The 18,354-nt window shown below is 40.3% G+C and overlaps 2 protein-coding genes across 3 annotated transcripts; one reads left to right on the plus strand and one right to left on the minus strand.

Annotated features, from left to right (window-relative positions):
• Positions 1 to 3,239: 3,239 nt before the first annotated feature.
• Positions 3,240 to 7,616, plus strand: LOC104386710 (myeloid protein 1-like). Its single transcript, XM_009995353.1, has 7 exons — positions 3,240 to 3,285; positions 3,816 to 3,948; positions 4,495 to 4,646; positions 5,177 to 5,347; positions 6,069 to 6,183; positions 6,736 to 6,887; positions 7,426 to 7,616. Exons 1-7 carry the CDS (start codon positions 3,240 to 3,242, stop codon positions 7,614 to 7,616), a joined length of 960 nt encoding a protein of 319 aa, XP_009993655.1.
• A 2,084-nt stretch (positions 7,617 to 9,700) lies between these two features.
• On the minus strand, positions 9,701 to 17,775 carry FBXL21 (F-box and leucine-rich repeat protein 21). Of its 2 annotated transcripts, XM_009995364.1 has the most exons (5): positions 17,714 to 17,775; positions 13,805 to 14,177; positions 12,775 to 12,897; positions 11,952 to 12,123; positions 9,701 to 10,643 (listed from the first exon to the last, which is right to left on the minus strand). In XM_009995364.1, exons 1-5 carry the CDS (start codon positions 17,773 to 17,775, stop codon positions 10,000 to 10,002), a joined length of 1,374 nt encoding a protein of 457 aa, XP_009993666.1. In that variant the 3' UTR covers positions 9,701 to 9,999. The 2 variants fall into 2 exon arrangements, with proteins under 2 accessions (XP_009993666.1, XP_009993674.1); XM_009995372.1 differs by lacking the exon at positions 17,714 to 17,775 and having other exon boundaries at positions 13,805 to 14,179.
• Between the last annotated feature and the right edge of the window lie 579 nt (positions 17,776 to 18,354).

The following is an 18,354-nucleotide window of genomic DNA, read 5'->3' on the forward strand; positions in this document are numbered from 1 at the left end:
TGGCAAGGAAAAGATGCAGAAACCAGCCCTCATTTGTGGGCAACAAACAGAGGATGACAGCACAGCTGGAAGGAAACCACAGGCCTTGGCTGGTGGGTTGGATTTTCTCTGCCTCAGGGCTTGGCTTTTGCTGATGTTCTGCTCACAGGGTCCACTACCACTGCCCAGGTGTGTGTTGCTGTTTTCTGGCTTTTTTCCTCTGAAAACCTTATTCCATCCCTTTGCCATCTGACTTTTCTCATTAAGAGATAATATTCAGATAACTAATAGTTAAGGACTAGTCTAATGTTTGCAAGTTTTATGGACCTGTCCATGGCAGGTGGCATCTGTTCAAAGCTCTGGTAATTGGCAGAGGACCCTCCTGAAACACAACATCATTTACACAGCAGAGTCACAGCATCTTTGGGAAGGCTGAATAGCAAAGTAGGGATTTCTCCAGGACTGCATCAGGCTTTGATACCAGCCCAAACACTCACTTGCCCCCTGCACTCTTGCTCAGTCCACGAGGAGACCTCAAAGGGACTTGCACAGCCAGGGAAGTTGCTGCTGACATGCAAGGGGGAAAATGGGGAACTCACCCTGTTTGGGCAAGAAAAAGAAGCCCGCGTTTCCCAAGTCAGCCCACCTGCTCTCGCCGGCTCTTCTCCAGCTCCTTGCCCACTCCTGGCCACGGGGAAGGAAATGGTGCAACTGCAGCTCCCAGGGCTGTGCAACACTGCCTGGTGGTTCCATATCCTTCTGTTAGTGTGTGCTAAGCAGCCAGGTTGGGGTTTTCACAACTGGACCCACCAACCGTTACACTAACGTCTCTGTTGCCCAACACAGCAATCCCACCACCTTCAGCCCAGAGCTTCCCCAGAGCCAAGATGAAAGGTCTGAACCTTCCAGCTCACCCAGGAAAGATGGTGAACACACCAAGAAATCTCAACTGCGGTATCATACACTTGAAAACTCTCTTAAGAATGTTTTCCTAGAAATGCTTTAGATACATTATTGTAGCAAATGACATTTTGACATGTTTTTGAAAGAACAGAGCAAGGCAAAATGCTGTTAAAATGTCTTCTGGAGAAAACAGAAAAGATGTACATACCTACAAGCAATTTGGAGGCAGCTCTGTAACACTAATGAGATGGCAAAAATAGCAAAGGAAAAGTAGCTTAGAGTCATTTTACAAAATACAAGACTGCAAAACAGGGCTCAGAGAAAAAGCTTCTTCTCTTCAGTGTCTGTGCCCTTAGAACAGTTGTACTTCTCTCCTTGTGCCTACCAGCTCACGGGCCTTATACCCAGCCTGTCCTTTGCAAGACTCTACAGAGTGGATTGAGGTGCTGCAATTCCTGCCATGGCAAAATGATGAGCATGCAAATTCACAAAAATCTATACAAATTGTTAGGTTTTTTTCAAGGTAGGTCTGCCCCAATTAAAACGTACATAATGGGATATTTAAAACACTACCAGTGCAAACTGGCAGTCAGGAGTTAACCAGGAATAAAATCTGGTAAAGATCATTATTGTAGGTCCCCCCCACTGGAGACCCCATGGCTGAGAATGGCCAGACACAAATAAAAAAGCTAGTATCAAGCTAGCCAAGCTCAGAAGAACTTTGCTACCTCTATGCTATGAAATCTTCATTGAGAGAGGCCACCCATCCCACCTCTCCAGGTGACTGCCTGTGCCAAGGAGAGACAAGGGGGGTTACAGAAAGGTACTGCCAGATGAAGGTGAGTCAGCCTGGAAAGCTGCAGGGATTATTACACAAGCTCTCCCAGCTTGTAGCAACAAAGGCTGTTTCTGGCCAGGGTCACACAAATCCACACACCCCACCTTTCACTTCAGGAGTGAGCAGCATCCCCAGACCCCAAACACCTGCCTAGAGCTCCACCCAGGACCTTGTATCATTTGTAAGCCTGGTACATTGAGAAAATTACAGCCAAGAGCCCCATCAGAACTAGTCTGAGTGGACAAAGCATGTCTATAAATCTTTGGTGGCTGTAAGTGTGAAAAACAGCAGATCTTTCTGGCAGGACGGGGAAGCAGCAGGGGAAAAATCAGCAAAGTCACTGGTAATAACCCAGAGGGGGCTAAAAGGTTGCTGGGGGGCTAAATATTTGCTCCAGAAAAGCTTGGAACTGCAAGTGAAAAATTTGTCTCCAGCTGCCTGTTCCATGGAGAGTTTCAGAAAACACAATGTACAGACAGTCTTTGCTAACTACAAGTCTGACAGAGAGATAGAGGAGAAAGAGTGATCTGCTTCTCTGAATAAACCCTGCAGGTCTTCCAGAGGTTTCTGTAACTTGGACTATCAGATGGTTGATGTGGTAGCTCCACAACTCATTTAAGTTTGATATTAAATAAGGCATACCCATAAAGAAAATCTAATGCTTTTCTTACATAGTGCAGAAAAACTGAATAGAAGGAACAATGAAAAGAACCACTAATGAGCCTGCTTAATAGTACAATAACTGAAAACAAGCAGATACTAAATAATTTTAAACCCCAGAATGTTTAAACTCTGCATCAGTTATGTAAGACAACTCAGGTTTGCAGCTCTTCATTTGAGAACTTGAAGGTATTTTAGTTGTCAAAAACTAGGGTTTCAGTGAAAACACTTCATGGATTTAACTCTAGAGTAGGTGACAATTTCAGCTGAACAGCACAAAACCCACGTGTTCCCATTCAAAAGCATCTGCATTTCTTAGCCTAAGTAAATATTCCTGCCACACCAAACATCACATTTTTACATGTTCTCTGTCACTCTGCTAAAAATCTCTAATGGGCACACACACTGGACTGAGCAGGGAAAGACAAACTGGTTATGTCCACTGGGTAGTTTTGCTCATCTTTTCCCCCCAACTCAATCCTCTGGACCACATTCTTGGTTGCCGCCACTTTTGGCCTAAGTGTGCCCTTGCTTCAGGAGAGGGAAGAAAAGGTGTTAAGAAATGTTTCAACCAGAGCTTCCTGAAATATAGGATGGTTCGTTTCCATCTGTTACTGTGTGCTAAGAGACCAATTATTTTATCCTTCTTTCCCAACCAGCTCTACCAACTGTTAAGAATTGGCAAGACATCCTCAGTGCCTAATATGGCAACACACTCTGCCCGGAGCTGTAACACTTTGCTCAAGCTTGATTGGCCAAGACAACAGACTTGGGCTTTCAAAAACACATAAATACCCCAGGGCAGCTACTGCTCAATGTCTTTGATTCACTCAAAGAACAGGGGTGAAACAGCCACAAGATGCCAGCTCTCAGTCTGGTCACCCTGGTCAGCTTGGTGTCCACTGGTGAGTTGGGTTTGCTACCTCGCGGCTCTAGGCAGACACTGATCAATTTTTGACATGTGCTCCAACAGAAAGAATGCTGAGCTTTTCCAGTCTGGTTTTAGGAAGAGTTATGGCAATCTGCACAATTATGACTACTATAAAAGAGGAATTGGGTGTGCTTTTGGAGTCATATATTGCTGTGTTTAGAGGTTGAAGATGTGAAGAAAAGGAAAATCATTTGACTTATTTCACAAAGTGATACTAAAACCAGCAATAGGTTTGTTTTTAGTGTGCTTATCTTAAAATAAGGCCTCTAGAAAAAGGGATCAAGTCTATATAACAGGTTATAAAATGTTACTTTACCTCTAGGTTCTCAAATTATAGACACCCATGAGTCATTCTCCAAACTACTTATGGAAGAAATCTCTCTTCTGTGGTAGAAGAGTCACATCTTCCATTTCAGACACACTATTTTGCAGCTTGACACCTTCTGTTGTACCATATGAATAATGTGATTGCATTTTCCCTGTTTTCCTCTTTCTCCTGTGCAGTTTTTGCCAAGCATCTGGATGCTCACCCACCCCAACAGCACCACAGGCACTGGGCACCGATCTGCAGGGGGAATCCCAGCAACCAAATCCGAGGCTGTGATAAATATGGTTGTGGCCGTTTCGGTGCTGACAGGTAAGGGAGGCTGGAGCAGTGATGTTTGCTCTTGTTCTCCTAAATCAAATGGGAACAAGAGTAGAGTTTAACCAGAGATAACATTTCAAACGAGGGAAGGCTGCTCCCTGCAGGGTCTCTTACCCATTTTTAGGATGTTAACTGGCAGTCTCACTGGAGTGCAGTCCTAGCAGCACCACTAACTGATGCATGGGTAGAGCTAACACAGATAATACAGCAACCAGAGTAGTGAAGGAAATGGGAAGTATTCCAAGGATTTGTGTAATTTACTCTTGTTTCTTATAAACCAGGTATTTAACATTCAGAAACAGCTTACTGGAAGTTGAGCAGATTAATTGATACAAGCTAAAGTTTAAAACCATTCCCCCTTGTCTAATCACTGCCCTCTGGTGAAAAGCCCCTCCCCAGCTTTTCTGGAGCCCCTTCAGGTTCTGGATTTAATCGCAGGTGCAAAGTTTTTGTTAGACAAGTTTCAGACACTGTGCTAACTGCTCTATCTACCCATGATGTTCAGCCTGACAGACAATTCCTTGATTATGTTTCCAGGCACAGTGGGAAAGGGAAGCACGTGGGTGTGGATGTCATCTGTGCCGACGGAGCAACCGTCTACGCTCCTTTCAGCGGCCAGCTCTCCGGACCCATCCGGTTCTTTCATAATGGAAATGCTATTGATGATGGAGTCCAGATCACAGGATCAGGCAAGTAGTAACAGCAGAAACATTGTGAGGAACGCACCAGGAATTGTTTGATTTACTTCAGGAAGGTTTCTGTGGCTCTTGAAGCCAAGAATTGATTCACTTTACAGCCTCTCTAGTTCCAACACTGGTGCACAACTAGACTGCTGCTAAGAAATATCAGAAATCCTAGCAGGATGTAGTCCTTTTCCTATGCTTTTCTTGGAGAAAAGGGAAGAAGGGAGGTAAAAATCAGGTAGCAGAAAATCGAACCCAAATCAGGAAACAAACAAACAAAAAAATGAATTGTAGTAATAAAGTCTCAGAAATATGCCTTTGATTTTGCTGAGATATTTTCCAGTCTCCCTTTTCCAACTCCCTCTTTCCATAGCAATCCAAGTAATTTGGATTTCAGGATTGTTGGTACCTTACCTACATCTCTCCTTCAGCATTACAGCCTCCAGTAAGAACGTAGCAGGGCTGGGGTCTTGCTCACCCCAAAAGCAGAGGCAGCTGATGTTTCCTGACCTTGCTTCCTCTCCTGTCTCTCCCAGATTTCTGTGTCAAGCTCGTCTGTATCCACCCCATCAGATACCACGGCCACATCCGCCGAGGGCAACACCTTGGGAGAATGCTGCCCATGCAGAAAGTGTTTCCTGGCATTATCTCCCACATCCACGTTGAAAACTGTGACCACTCTGATCCTACTCATCTACTTACACCTGGTAAAAAAAAAAACCAACAACAATAAACTCCAGAATAAGTAGTATAATTAGTGAAAATTAAGTTATTAATTTCAAATAAGGACAATATCAAGTAGCAGTGGTGCCCTCTGTCTTCAGTTCTCCCTGACAGCAACCTTCAAAAGAAAGAAAATATGTATTTTAAACACAGCATAACAGGACTGTAGACAGAGTTAATAGAATGCAGAAAGTATCAGCTTACCAAGTTGTACTTGTTGCCCCCCCATGACAGAAGCATCAAGTCTCAGCAATAAACTGAGCAGAAAACTCTTCTGTTTGTGCCCTGTCAACTACTAGCAATGTTGTCAGTACTGCAGCTTGCCAGACTTTAGGGTGATTCTTTGCAATCACATATTTAAAGATTTGGTAGTCATGTAGAAGACTTGAGGTGTCCCATTAGTCTGGGTGTAGAACAAGAAACCATGTCTCTTTTCATCCCTCAAATTACACTCTAGGAACCATGATGCTCTTCTGAATGTTTCTCTTTAAAGCATGGTCCTCACAGGAGCCAGCCCTGATGTAAAAACATTAGAATCCAACCTTAGGCATTTGTTCTATTTGTAGTTCCTAAAAGGGTGATACATTTTGTGGAGGAAACATCCAACTCCATGTGTGGATGCAATTCCAGTATGTTCCTATCTGACTAAAATCAAAATAGACCCTCAATGCTAACTTCGATGTGCTGTGTTTCTGTATTCCAAAGATGTCCCACCATTCCCACAGCAAGACAGACACTGGGCAACACTGTGCTCAGGGAATCCTACCAACGAGATAAGAGGCTGTGACAGATACGGCTGCGGATACTACGGAGCTCCAAGGTACTCCATAACTGGAACGGGGGGTTTTATTGCTCCTCCACTGACACAGAGTTGAATTCTGTTTTGAGTCATTAAGAAATTGAGGTTTTGAAGGCTTAGGTTGGACACAGGGAAACATTTTCACTACAGGGGTAGTGCAGCACCAGAACAGGCTGCTCGCTTTGTTCATAAAATCTCTCTGCTTGGAGGTTTTTATGACTCAGACTAAGCTGTGCCTGACCTGGTGTTGGGAACTGTCTTGTGGAAGGTTGGCCTTGAGGTGCTCCACAGGTACCTGTCAAACAACATTGCTGTGACTTTACAGTTCTATCTACAGGCTTGGAAAAAAGGCATGTTCTCCAACTTGCAAGCCTCCAGCTCTATCAGATCAAGCCAACATGGCTTTATATCATCTACACCAAAAACCTTTTTCTAGATCCTTCAGCCAACCAACTTTGTCAACACTGTCTCAGTACAAACAACCCATTTCCAGATCTTACAGTGAGTTAACTGATCTCTCTCTACAAAGTCAGGCCTGACAAGAGACTTCTCTAACAAGGGCTTTGTTTTCAGACGCAACGGGAAGGGGAAGCACAAGGCTGTGGACGTCATCTGTGCCGATGGAGCAACCGTCTATGCTCCCTTTTCTGGGGAGCTCTCTGGGCCTGTTAAATTCTTTCACAACGGAAACGCCATTGATGATGGAGTCCAAATCAGGGGAGCAGGTAAATAACTATTTTTCATTTAATATTTCTTTGTCTTGAGTTCATTATTACCTGCCGCTCAGCCAAGTAGTTAAACAAAGTATATGCTTGGAAACACTGCATCTATCCATCTGTAGGCAGGACTTCTTGTTCCTGTTAGAGTGCAAGTGCATCCAGTCTCCAATATGAGATGAGATCTCACCTTCAGGACTTGTTAGTTTTATCTTTTCAAGTATTGAGGTTGGAGCCTAAATTACAATGGAAGGAAAGTTATAAAAAACGGAGTTTTGAGTTCTGTAGAACACTCTTCTCTTTACTAAGATAGGAATTCCCAGGAATTCCCATCTTCTTCTTGCACCCACCTTCCCTCCACCACCAAGCCAACAACTCCAACCACTATCTAGGTTTTGCAACCACAGTATCTTTGCTATTTTGGCATTTACACTTTTGCTGTCAGTGGAAAAGACAGAAAATGTTAGTATTTCTGAAATACATTTAGCACAGGAGAACAAAAGCTTCATCAGCCACCTGATGTTTTCCCTCCTCTTGTTTTCACCAGGTTTCTGTGTAAAACTGCTCTGCATCCATCCTACCAGATACAACGGTAGAATTTCCAAGGGCCAAGTCCTTGGAAGAATGTTGCCCATGCAAAGAGTATTTCCTGGGATCATATCTCATATTCACGTTGAGAACTGTGATCACTCAGATCCTACCAGCAACCTTGAAAGGGGGAAAGGGCGAAGAGAGTGAAATGGAAATGTAGTGAATTCCAAATAAATTCATCTCAGCATCCAAAAGGTGTTTTTACTTATCATGTGGGCAGCCTGTGGTGAAGGGCAGCCTTCAGGGAAGGAAGGAAGGAAGAGATGTATTTCCCAGAATTAAAACAGTTGTCCAGTATGTACATCAACAATTTATATGACTACTCATTCAATACTCTGGGTCTTACATATTACAAGTTGCTAACATTTATACATGTTCCAGGTACCAGTTAGTTAAGCACCTGTAATTGTTGTGGACATTGTATCTGAGGCTCGTTTATGAACTTTACTACACCTTGGCAAACAAGATCACTTTTGAAGGCACCTGAACCAAGGAAAACCAGAAGGAGACTCATTGAAACACTCCAAAAAGCACAAAAAATACTGCTTGGGAGTTTTCATGCCAGAACAACCAGTGCCTCCACTGGATGGCAAAAAGAAAACAAGGAAACACAAGGAAAAATAAGATTCAAGTTTCTTTTGGAATTTACAAGAGAATCAAGAAGTTAGCAATGCCTAATTATTACTAGCTTTCTCAAGGAGTGTGGAAAGTCAGCAAGCATCAAAACTAGCTCAGACCCCCTCATGTGGCAGAAAAGGTGCATGACTGGTGCCTTTGAACCCTCTCTAACAGGAGGATGCGGTGCAACAGATGGGTCAGAGTCTAGTATCAGTGCAGGTGTTAGATCACTTTATTATGTTTACATTTAAAGCAAACCACACATCTCAAACCAAATACTGTTTAGAGACATTTCAGTCTTTTGCTTAAAAGTAATTATAGTCCTGCTGATTAAGGAAGCAAGTGCTTGGGTAAGAGGTGCTAACAGAGGCAGATGCTTCTTAACTGTGCAACAGGCAAGAATGCACCACTGACTCAGACATGCATTCTCTGTTATCTTAAATTCTTTAGCTCCCAACTGGGAACAAGTCTGTCCAAGACAATGGTGGTTTAACCCTTTAGCTGTTATTCTTCCAGTAAAGAAGTAAATAAGTGTAAGTGTGGAAGAAACTGACACTTTATCTGATGTGACAAATACTACCAGCAAATCAAATGCAGACTTCTCACTGTAAGTAGAAAGATAGAATAACTACAGCATGAAAATAATTACAGCAAAATTTGTATACAATTCATTTCAGTTTACAATGTGCAAAATTCAACACAAAAATACATATTCTAATTCAAGTCAACTCACCATTCCTTTTCCTTTTAAAGAAAACAAAGAAATAATAATAATTAAAAAAAAACTTCCTCAAAAAATAATTAATAGTAATAAGTATTAAACAGTCCTGAAGTAAAATTTTGGGATCATGTCAAGCAATTCCTAGCCCAGAAATCAGGGCTTATAGCACAGACAAGATTATAACAGGTCATTTTGGCCTCTAATCTGCAAGTTGTTTGGGGTTTTTGTTATTGCTTTGATTTTCCTAAGTGCTCCAAACACTTGATTCCAGATACAAAGTGATTGAAGACAACTGTATGCCATTTGATCTTTCTCACTAGCCACACTTCTGAGATTCTTCTTATCTCTTACTAATGAAACCATGGAACAGCATTCACAGATCAACCTCTGTAATCAAGGACTTGAACTCTCTCAAGCTCAGAAACTCCTCCTCATACTCTCACAGTTTCCAAAGTGCTTTGTCATTCACCCAAGCAACCAATCTAGGTCAAAACTTACAAATTATTTTAACAAGGTCTTCTTTCCATCCATTTAATTCATATGACTGGAAAACAACATACTGTACAATGCAGTCCTACAGTTTAGATAATCTGACAAAATTATTTAAAGTGCAATTTAAAAGTCCAAAGTTTTTTGTAAGCATAGCTTATTTACCACAACATTTTAATAGACTGGCATGAGTAATCTGGGCCAGTGCAAGTATTTTTTATGTACAAGCTTTTACACTTACAACAGAAATATTTTGAAAAATAGCTGCATAAAACATGGCAAATCATACCTTTCCTGAACTCCAAGTTGTATCCAGCTTCCCATAAAGCTAAATTTGCTAAAGGAAAAACCTTTCTTTAATCCTCTTCCGAATACATCAGAAAGACTAAACAAAGAAACACACACAAAGAAAAATATCTTTGTGTATGGAATTTTTAAACTACAGCTTAGAGAAGCTCAAGTTCACTGAAGTCTGAAGCATCTGTAAACCACAGACATACTTTCCAAAGTGTTAAGAATGCTTAATCTATTTTCTATTTCAGTATACCATTAGCATTCTAGAATGTTTTCCTGTTACACTACAAGGTTCTCAAAGTAGAAAATTCTAATCCTGAAATGTTTTCACATTTCATTTTTAAAATTCTTTATTTGCATAGAAAGCAACACCCTGACTCTTACAGCTTACCCACAAATACAGAGAATTTACCACGTTGGCATCATATCAGGAAACCACATTCTTCCAAGGTGTTTGGAGACTTCCAGATGAAGTCGATCTAAGCTATAATCATTATCTGGAATCAGGACCTCCTCCATTATAGAAAGCTGGGTCAGCCTGCCTCCACACATCTTCACAAATTCAATAAAACCTCTGCAAGTTACCTCACATTCACCAAGTCCCATTGCTGTCAAGTTCTTACAGCGCTCTGCGATCCGGATGAGCTCCTCATCCAAAGGCTGCAGCCCATTAGCACACACCACCAACTCAATTAACCTGGGGCAATTCAGGCCAATACGACCCAACATCGCTTTGCTTACTGCACGACCAAAGTAAAGGTGGGTAACTGGGGTTTCCTCTCTGAAGAAAGCATCAAACTCTTCTTCATACAAGAAGAAATACATCACAATGTTGACCTTGGGGGAGTGTTTGACAAGAGCGTCCCAGCTCTGCTTTTTAATGGTGTGAAATTCAACTTGTCCAGGATTTTCACTCACGACGTCTATGCGAAGGTGCTCCAGATCAACATGTTTTTCACTTGAAAGAGCCAGCAATAGTTCATCACTTAGTATGTAGTAGTTCAAAGCCAGCTCCTTAAGTCCATGGCACTGGTCAGCCACACAAAGAATTCCTGAGGAACAAAAAAAATTACTCTGTCAAGTGAAAAGTGAATATAAGCACAGTTGTTGGCTGTAAAGCTCAAACAAGTACTAATGCTATTGATTATTCCTGCCATTATCCAAACCCCATGAAATATGATAAAGTGCTAGAGAGCAACACCCTTTTATGGGGTTTTGGCCATTAACACTTATCAGTAAAAGAAGCAAGTCTAACTAATGGTACTTATCTTGGATCTGCGTATTTTTCTTCCTCTTAGCCCTTCCCTGTGCAGAATTTCCTCACCTTTGAAAGGGCAACTGAAACCAGGCAAGATTCAGCTGAAGTTGCCACTGTTCCCTTCCCTAATGTTCCTTCCTTCAGCATTCAACTCAGGATTCTATTCAAATGACCACCAGCAGCCTAGCTTAAGAATTATGCTAAAACACACCCTTCCCTGAATTAAGACAGACAAAAGAACTGCTTCCAATCTGTTGGAATACAAAGTACACAGACCGAGTCACCTTTTGTGGACTCTAGATAAGAGCATAGAAGAGAGACCAAACCAGGATTCCCTTTCCCCAGCACCAAGGTTTCAGAAGAAAGGTGAGAGGGATTCCAAACCACTGCACTTTCTGGTAAGCCTGTATTTTCTAGTACCCTTCAAGAGAGTGAGCCCTTCACCACCCAATGCTAAAATGAGCAAGTTCACACTACCAGATCTGACCACACGAGGGCACCACAGAAACTGGAAGACAAACTCATACTTTTTAAAATTGTATACACTATGAATTGCTAAGACTTTTGCTCAGCAAGCTAAACTCACAGCAACTTGTGAAACCTTTCCTGACAACTGCTTGCACCTCCATTATCCCACCAAGCAGTAGTTGGTTCCCCAGGCTGGTGATACTGCATGTGTGTCCCCACACAATGCCAGTGAAGTTTAAAAAGTTGCACACGACAAGAGGCACCCATCTGGTCACCCTTACCCAGAACTGGCAACAAACATAAAACCCTGGGAACGTGTTAAAGGCTTGCACTAATTTTGGAGGCTCTTCCTCTTCAAGGCTTATCACCACACAACGAAGAAGAATTAAAAAAAAATATATCCCCAGTATTACAGAAGATGTAGCAAAGCAAGGAGCACTTACACCTTCATTAATCCAACAAAGACATTATTCTTCTTCCCCTCCAAGTCTCCAAAGCCAAATCTAGGTCAATAAAAGACCTCTAAGAGACTCAGAACACCACTAGAAATCTTACTAATAACTTGTTTCAAACTAAGCCTTGACTATTATTTTATGACACTTTAGTACATCTTTCATATATATTCACTACTCACCAGCAGGTGACACATGAGGACAGCTGCTCATTTTGAGCAGTTTTAGAGTGTCACTATTGTTAGCAACAAGAACTTTCAAAGAAGGATCATCAAGTGGTGTGTCATCCATCTTGATTGATGACAATGACTTGGAGTTGACAAAAACTACTGTCAGTGCTGAAGCAAAGTGGGCCTGTTCAGAAAAATTGAGGGAGGGAAAAAAATTAATTACAACTAGGCAGAACTTCAGCATCTAAGCCTCATGCCTGTATGCACAGGAAGCACAAAAATAATCAGTTCTTAGGCATCCCCTTTCTTCTTATTTGAACATGAACATAGGAAACCTTTGCTTAAGAATAAGCTGCTGCATGCAATAAAAATTAACTTTACACTCAGTAGCTAACTCATCCACTCTGATTTATCTTTTCACTGTAATGGAAGAGAGATAAGTGGATGCAGTGAGGAGCCTGCAGTTTCTAGAATTTATCTACAGAAAAAAGGAAATGGCATTTATTTTATTTTCCAGAAAGTAAATTTTTTCTTTGACTATAGGTCACAGCAAAGAAGTCTCAAATATCTTAACAATATGTTGCAGCACATGATGACTCTATATTCTTGTCTAGAAACAAGGAAACTCAAGCCCTGAATGATTCCCCATCTCTACAAACTATTGACACTACTACATTTAATGAATGGAATCAACATTTAAGTATTTTCCTGATACTAATGGATGACATGAATTAAAAATATGCCAATAAATACAGCCTGTTCCATAAAAATTACCAAAAAGTGAGAGTGTAAGAGAGTTAAAGTGGCTTCAGAGTTACAGTTTGTAGGACGTTACCTTAGAGACATTCATGAAGCTTGGTTTTGCTGTAGAAATCAAACCCAGAGTCTTGATAGAACAGTTCACCAACTGAGACAAGATGTTACAGGCAGCTTCTGCTGACTCAGTGCTACTATCAACCTATAAAAGCAATTTAAAAATGAAGTCATTCTTTATTACTATTTAGAAAACAACATCAAGGATATCTAAGACTGCAAGTTCCACACCCACTCAGTTGTACTGCACCAGATCTCATTTTCCTCAAGGACAACATGGAACATCAATTAGAAATGTCAAGACAATAAAGAGTTCAGGAAAGTTACTAATAGAAAATTTTCCTGAGTTTGAACAGCTTGTCTCTAAGCCTTCCCTTCAAATAACCTTGTGCCTTCTTAAACAACTGTAATTAGCATTACTGTTATGATAGACAGTGGTATGTATGCACCTTTTAAAAATGCCAATTCTAAACACTTAAAGCAGAAAAAAGAGATTATAAAGCCTAGATCCACTCCAGCAAACCAATCCAATTTCCTCGCAGGGACACTACCCTTGCATCTTGAATAATGAACTCATTCTCAATTCATCTATTAGCCTGATTTATCTTTGGACAAATCACTATTTCATCTCATCCTCCTCCTCTGTAGAAGCTGAGATGAGAGAAGACTAGTTGAAAAAGGATAAAAATTGCTTTAAGCAATGTTAATGCCAATTTATCATAGTCAGTTTTATGAAGTGCAGAAGTTACAGGTATTTAATAACTTGTGATCCACAAACTGCTGTGAATACTATGTATTCTATACATTCTGAAAACACATAATTTCAAATTCAGCACTGTATAGCATGGCATTAGCTCTTCCTTTACTCTGCAGAGATTAGAGTGCAGAAAAGGGAAGGAAACAGTGTGCACACATGGGAATAAACTGTTGCAGTAGCTGCATTTTTTAACCTAAGGCTCCTCAGGTACAACACCTGAGCCAGCTGCCATAGAGAAGCTGCACACATTGTGCACAGTTAGATGACAAAAGATGCCTGTTCCTCCCAGACCTACCTTGAAGCTGACATACTGCAGATGATCAGCATGTCTCTTGATAATCTGCTGAATGAGATCAGGATGCGTAGACTTTAAGTAAGAAGTAGCTGGCTGGCTAAGTTCAAATTCAAATCTCCTCCAGAGATCTGGGATGTGAAAAATTTCATTCCACCTTCGACAGACAGAAGCGGCCCTGGCACGATCTACTAAAGGTAGAAACTGGAAAACACGCAGGATAACGTGGTGGGGAAGGCTTCCCCAGTCCATGGAGGTGTGCAAGTCAGATTCACCAAACACTGACCCATATGAGTAAGTTTTCTGTTTTTTGCTTTTCTGTGATGTTTCAGGAGCCTCATTTTCAGCCACAACCTTCTGCCTAGCTCTCTTCATCATGAAAGCTTCAAGCACTGGAAGAATCTGATGAAGTCAAATTGCAATGTTTCCTGAAAGATCTCATGTAGAGCAGGTCTCTAGAAATATCCAGAAGATTAGGGGAGGAAGGGAAATAAGGCAGTGAATATAAGAGATAATAAGTTGGTAAAAATTAAAGATAGCACATTACTATGCAAAAAGGTACATCGATAAACCAGTGCACAGACATTAGCAAGGACCCTCTTTCTCGGTACTTTTTATTTTGTACAACTTGATTTGAATCTGAAGAGGGTGGGATTGTTAACTTATCAAGTCAGGTTTCATGCCTTAGTACCTGATAGCACATAAAGCACTTTGGAGGGAAAAAAAAGCATTTAACAGCAATTTAGTTTAGCAGTATCAAATTGTGCATGTTTAAGTTCAAACTCAGCAGACAAACTACAGAATCTACTCACAACTTCTAGAAGAACTTTATCAGCTACAAAACCCAATTCATAAACTCCTTGTTTAAACACTGATGAACTTGGAACAGACATGTTCAGAAGATTCAGATTCAACAGTTTTGCCCAACTCCCCCACTGCTTTGTTTTGTTGGGTTTTTCAGTTTGGTTTGTCGTTTTCTTTTTTTAAATCATGCCAGGAGAGGAAAAAATGTTGTTGAACTAACAACGAAAAACTTCAGAGACCGCTTATCAAAACAGGGCAAAGTGAGAGAGGTTCAAAAGACAGTGACCTTGGAATACTGCAAACTGTGAATCTGCTCCACTGGGGAACGTTTGCCACATGAGCCAGAGTTCAGAAAAGAGCAGCGTGAGGACGAGTTCTGCTTTCTACTCAAGTCCATTCTAGACTGAACTCTGTTATTCAGTCAGTTCTCAACCGGATTCATTACTGATTGTTCTCCTGACAAATCACCTCAACCACCAAGGAATTTATTCTAGTAAGCTTCAGGAATCCTCCCTTAGCCTCTTTGAAGTTCCCTTTATGATGGTGCTAAGTGATACATGTGGAAGGATAAGCTAGTAACACTCTTTAAATTATCTTTAATAACTTCAGTTTTTGCTTCCCTGAATAAACACTTGCCTTGCATTAAGAAGCAACGGCAGCAAGGAAAGAGAATGAAGGACAATACACCCCAAACCAAAGCAGTATTTCTAAACAATTCATTAGTGTTACTAATGCAATGGAGATGAAAGCTCAGCATGAGTAAATGTTTTGCTACTAGACCATTTTATCAAATTATCATCTACATGACCACATTATATGACTTTTGAGTGCTGTAAGTCACACAATGAATGAACATTGCAAAGCATTATGTATGGATGTAGCAATTAACCATGACATAACCCTCTCTTTCAGTTGCTCATGCCTTTGCTAAATTTAGCTTGAGTCAAATACATGTTTTTGTTTGGGTTTTTTTTTCTCCTCCCTCCTCAGAAGGAACTACAAATTTAGCTGTTGCCCAAAACTAAAGTGCAGGAAAAAAAAGGAAATTAAGCAAATGCTGTTGGTTGAGAAGATTCCCTATGCTTTTGTTGTTTTCCATGCAAATCTGCAACACCTCAGTAAAATACGTTTCTGAAAGAAATGGAAATTTTCACTTTCTTATTTGAAACTTACCTAAGCTTCAAGGGTGTTGTTTTGGCTCCCACAAAGAAGTTCTGACATGTGAGAACCACCAGAAAGGACAACACTTCCCTAAACCACAGGCCAGGCTAGAGACCAGATGCAGCATGGTCAGTCCAGATGTATGAGGAGATATGACTGGATCTACATGGCATACAATGGATCTATGCTCTCCATGATGGAACGTGGCCATAACTTTTTCTGGTTGCTACATCTCTTTAAAACTAATAACTCTACAATGTCTATTTTTAGTATTTTATTTTGCAGTACTCTAAATATAGCAAAAATACATTATATTATTCACTGTGGAATGCTGAAACAAAGGTTCCATTGTTTTTCACCAAACATAAAGCCCCAATATTAACTGTAAAAATGTGAATGCTTATTCCATTATGAATGCTTAAGCTATGAAGAGTATATTTTAAAACACAACCATAGTTCCATGTGAGTTCCATACAATCCAGGTAGTATTCAAGGAGAGGTTTACATACACACATACCTCCAAAGAATGTGGTAGTTCCTGTCAAGTTACCAGCACCTTTCTGGTATCTGAACATCCATCCCACTGTTGAGTCATCCTGTCTGTGTGGATGGATTCCTTAACCAGAAGGCAGGGACTGGTCCCAGATGATGAACTGACCTATGAAGCCACCAACCAAAGAAGAATTGTTCTGCAATGTCTGGGAGACCCATGGGAGGGACTAAACTCAATTTTGGAACAAAAACCTAACAGACAGTACACTCTACAGTGCAGGGCAGATGTGGAAGTAGAACAATGGAATGTGGCAAACAAATTAGTTCTACCAAACACCATCTCAAAACCATCATTTAACTAATGGAAGCTGTAATTGTTGGCACAAATCTAGTTTTTGCGTGATCTGCAATATTAGTCACATCAGTTATCTTATGCAACACAAACACACCTCTGGATTCTTGAAGATTATTTTAAGAAACTACATACCTGGATAAGAAATGTTAATATTTTTTTTTTAGCTTACTGTATCCCAAAACCACATGAATCAAAACAGTCATATTTAAATATATGACTTACTCTATTTTAAAAAGCAAGGACTCTTGGCTTTAAATGTTACAAACTTTTACTCCAAAAGTATGCTTGCTGCATTGTGACAATCCTGACAGTAAACAAACTGCTTAGGCTAATCAATCAAACTCTATCTGGAAAAAAAGATGCAGGTGATGTATGAATATACTCCCATATGTGAACACCAAAATACCCTGCATGTTGGTATGAAAGACTATCTTGGTCTGCTATAAGAAAACATACCCAAAACCTCAAAATTCACTTAGGTATTTTACATTGTTTGAAGATGGTTGAATGGAAAGCTATAGGAACAGCAACATACATCTCTCTAAATCATGACAGGTTTGAAATGAAAAAGTAGTTTTATAAACTGAAGGTGTTTACAAAGTACTGTGTCCAACCAGTAGTAACATCTTTAGAAACCTTCTAACACTTTTTTATTTTTCTTTAAAAGATGGGAGACATGAGACTTTAGATTCTTCCAGGTAGTAACACCATCTTTTGAAAAAATACCCAGTTCATACCAATTCTAGAGTTGTAGAGTTTAACACAGGTGCAGTAAAGATGTTAATTATGAATACAAGAGAAGCTATCTCCAAAGAAAAATCAAATGTCTGTGCTGTATCAGGGGCTTGTGGTGCACACAGCCTGCACGTATTACATGTTCTTCTGTCCAGTGAGCACACTGTCCCTTTCCTAACTCTGCCTGGCACATAAAATCCACTTGCAAAAGTGTTACCAGTTTCTAACATATGGAAGCTAGGTTTATAATTTCACATGTAAGCCAAACACATAAATATCTTTACAACTGAGAGCACAAAACAATTTAAAGATGCAACATAGAAGTGTATTATGATAGACAATGTATTTTGAAGTTGTTCTCTTACCTAAAGAATGCTTCCAAGTTATAACAGGCAATAAATGAATGAACTGAGGCAGCTGCAGCCATGGGGCACTCATAAGCATCTGTCTGCTTTCCCCTCCTGTCCAGATAAAATTTCATAAAAACCTTTATTAGTTTAAACAAACAAACAACATAAACCAAACCAACCAACAAAAAAAAACCCACAAAACCAACAAAAAACCCACAACCAAACAAAAACCAACAACAAACATTAATCCTTGTATTGCACCCCATACAAAAATATTGTAGGAATATATTTATACTAATTCGCACATTTTTTGGCGTTTGTGAAGGAGCTCGAGGGTAACATCTTAACACAAAGTAGCTTAACCTACATTGCAAATACTGTGTCAGTGACAGAAACATGAGGTCATATTAAACATAAAACTGATGGGAAACAAGTGTTGCAACTGCACTTACATTGTAACAGACAATGTAAACAGTAAGTTACTCTATATTTGTATTATCATCACCGGTGCAGTTTGGTAAACACTATCTGCTAACTGGTTGAACTACTAACATAATCTAAAGAGTCATGGAAAGCAGGAAAAAACATGTTTGTGAGCTCCCAGAAAGCATGAGAAGTTTGACAGCCTGGGTGTAGCACAAACTGCCCAGCTGGGG

Source organism: Chaetura pelagica, unplaced genomic scaffold (genome assembly GCF_000747805.2).
Source record: "Chaetura pelagica isolate M959 unplaced genomic scaffold, ChaPel_1.0 scaffold420, whole genome shotgun sequence".
NCBI lineage: Eukaryota > Metazoa > Chordata > Aves > Apodiformes > Apodidae > Chaetura > Chaetura pelagica.

What these genes read in the sequence shown, in the direction of transcription:
- LOC104386710 (XM_009995353.1), top strand. Translation starts at nt 3,240, where the DNA reads ATGCCAGCTCTCAGTCTGGTCACCCTGGTCAGCTTGGTGTCCACTG. An exon ending in AGTCCAGATCACAGGATCAG is followed by an intron (nt 4,647 to 5,176) that starts GCAAGTAGTAAC and finishes TGTCTCTCCCAG; the next exon opens with ATTTCTGTGTCAAGCTCGTC. An exon ending in GGATACTACGGAGCTCCAAG is followed by an intron (nt 6,184 to 6,735) that starts GTACTCCATAAC and finishes CTTTGTTTTCAG; the next exon opens with ACGCAACGGGAAGGGGAAGC.
- FBXL21 (XM_009995364.1), bottom strand. Translation starts at nt 17,775, where the DNA reads ATGGCTGCAGCTGCCTCAGTTCATTCATTTATTGCCTGTTATAACTTG. An exon ending in AACTTGGAAGCATTCTTTAG is followed by an intron (nt 14,178 to 17,713) that starts GTAAGAGAACAA and finishes TGAAGCTTTCAT; the next exon opens with GATGAAGAGAGCTAGGCAGA. An exon ending in TCCTCATGTGTCACCTGCTG is followed by an intron (nt 10,644 to 11,951) that starts GTGAGTAGTGAA and finishes TTTGTTCCTCAG; the next exon opens with GAATTCTTTGTGTGGCTGAC.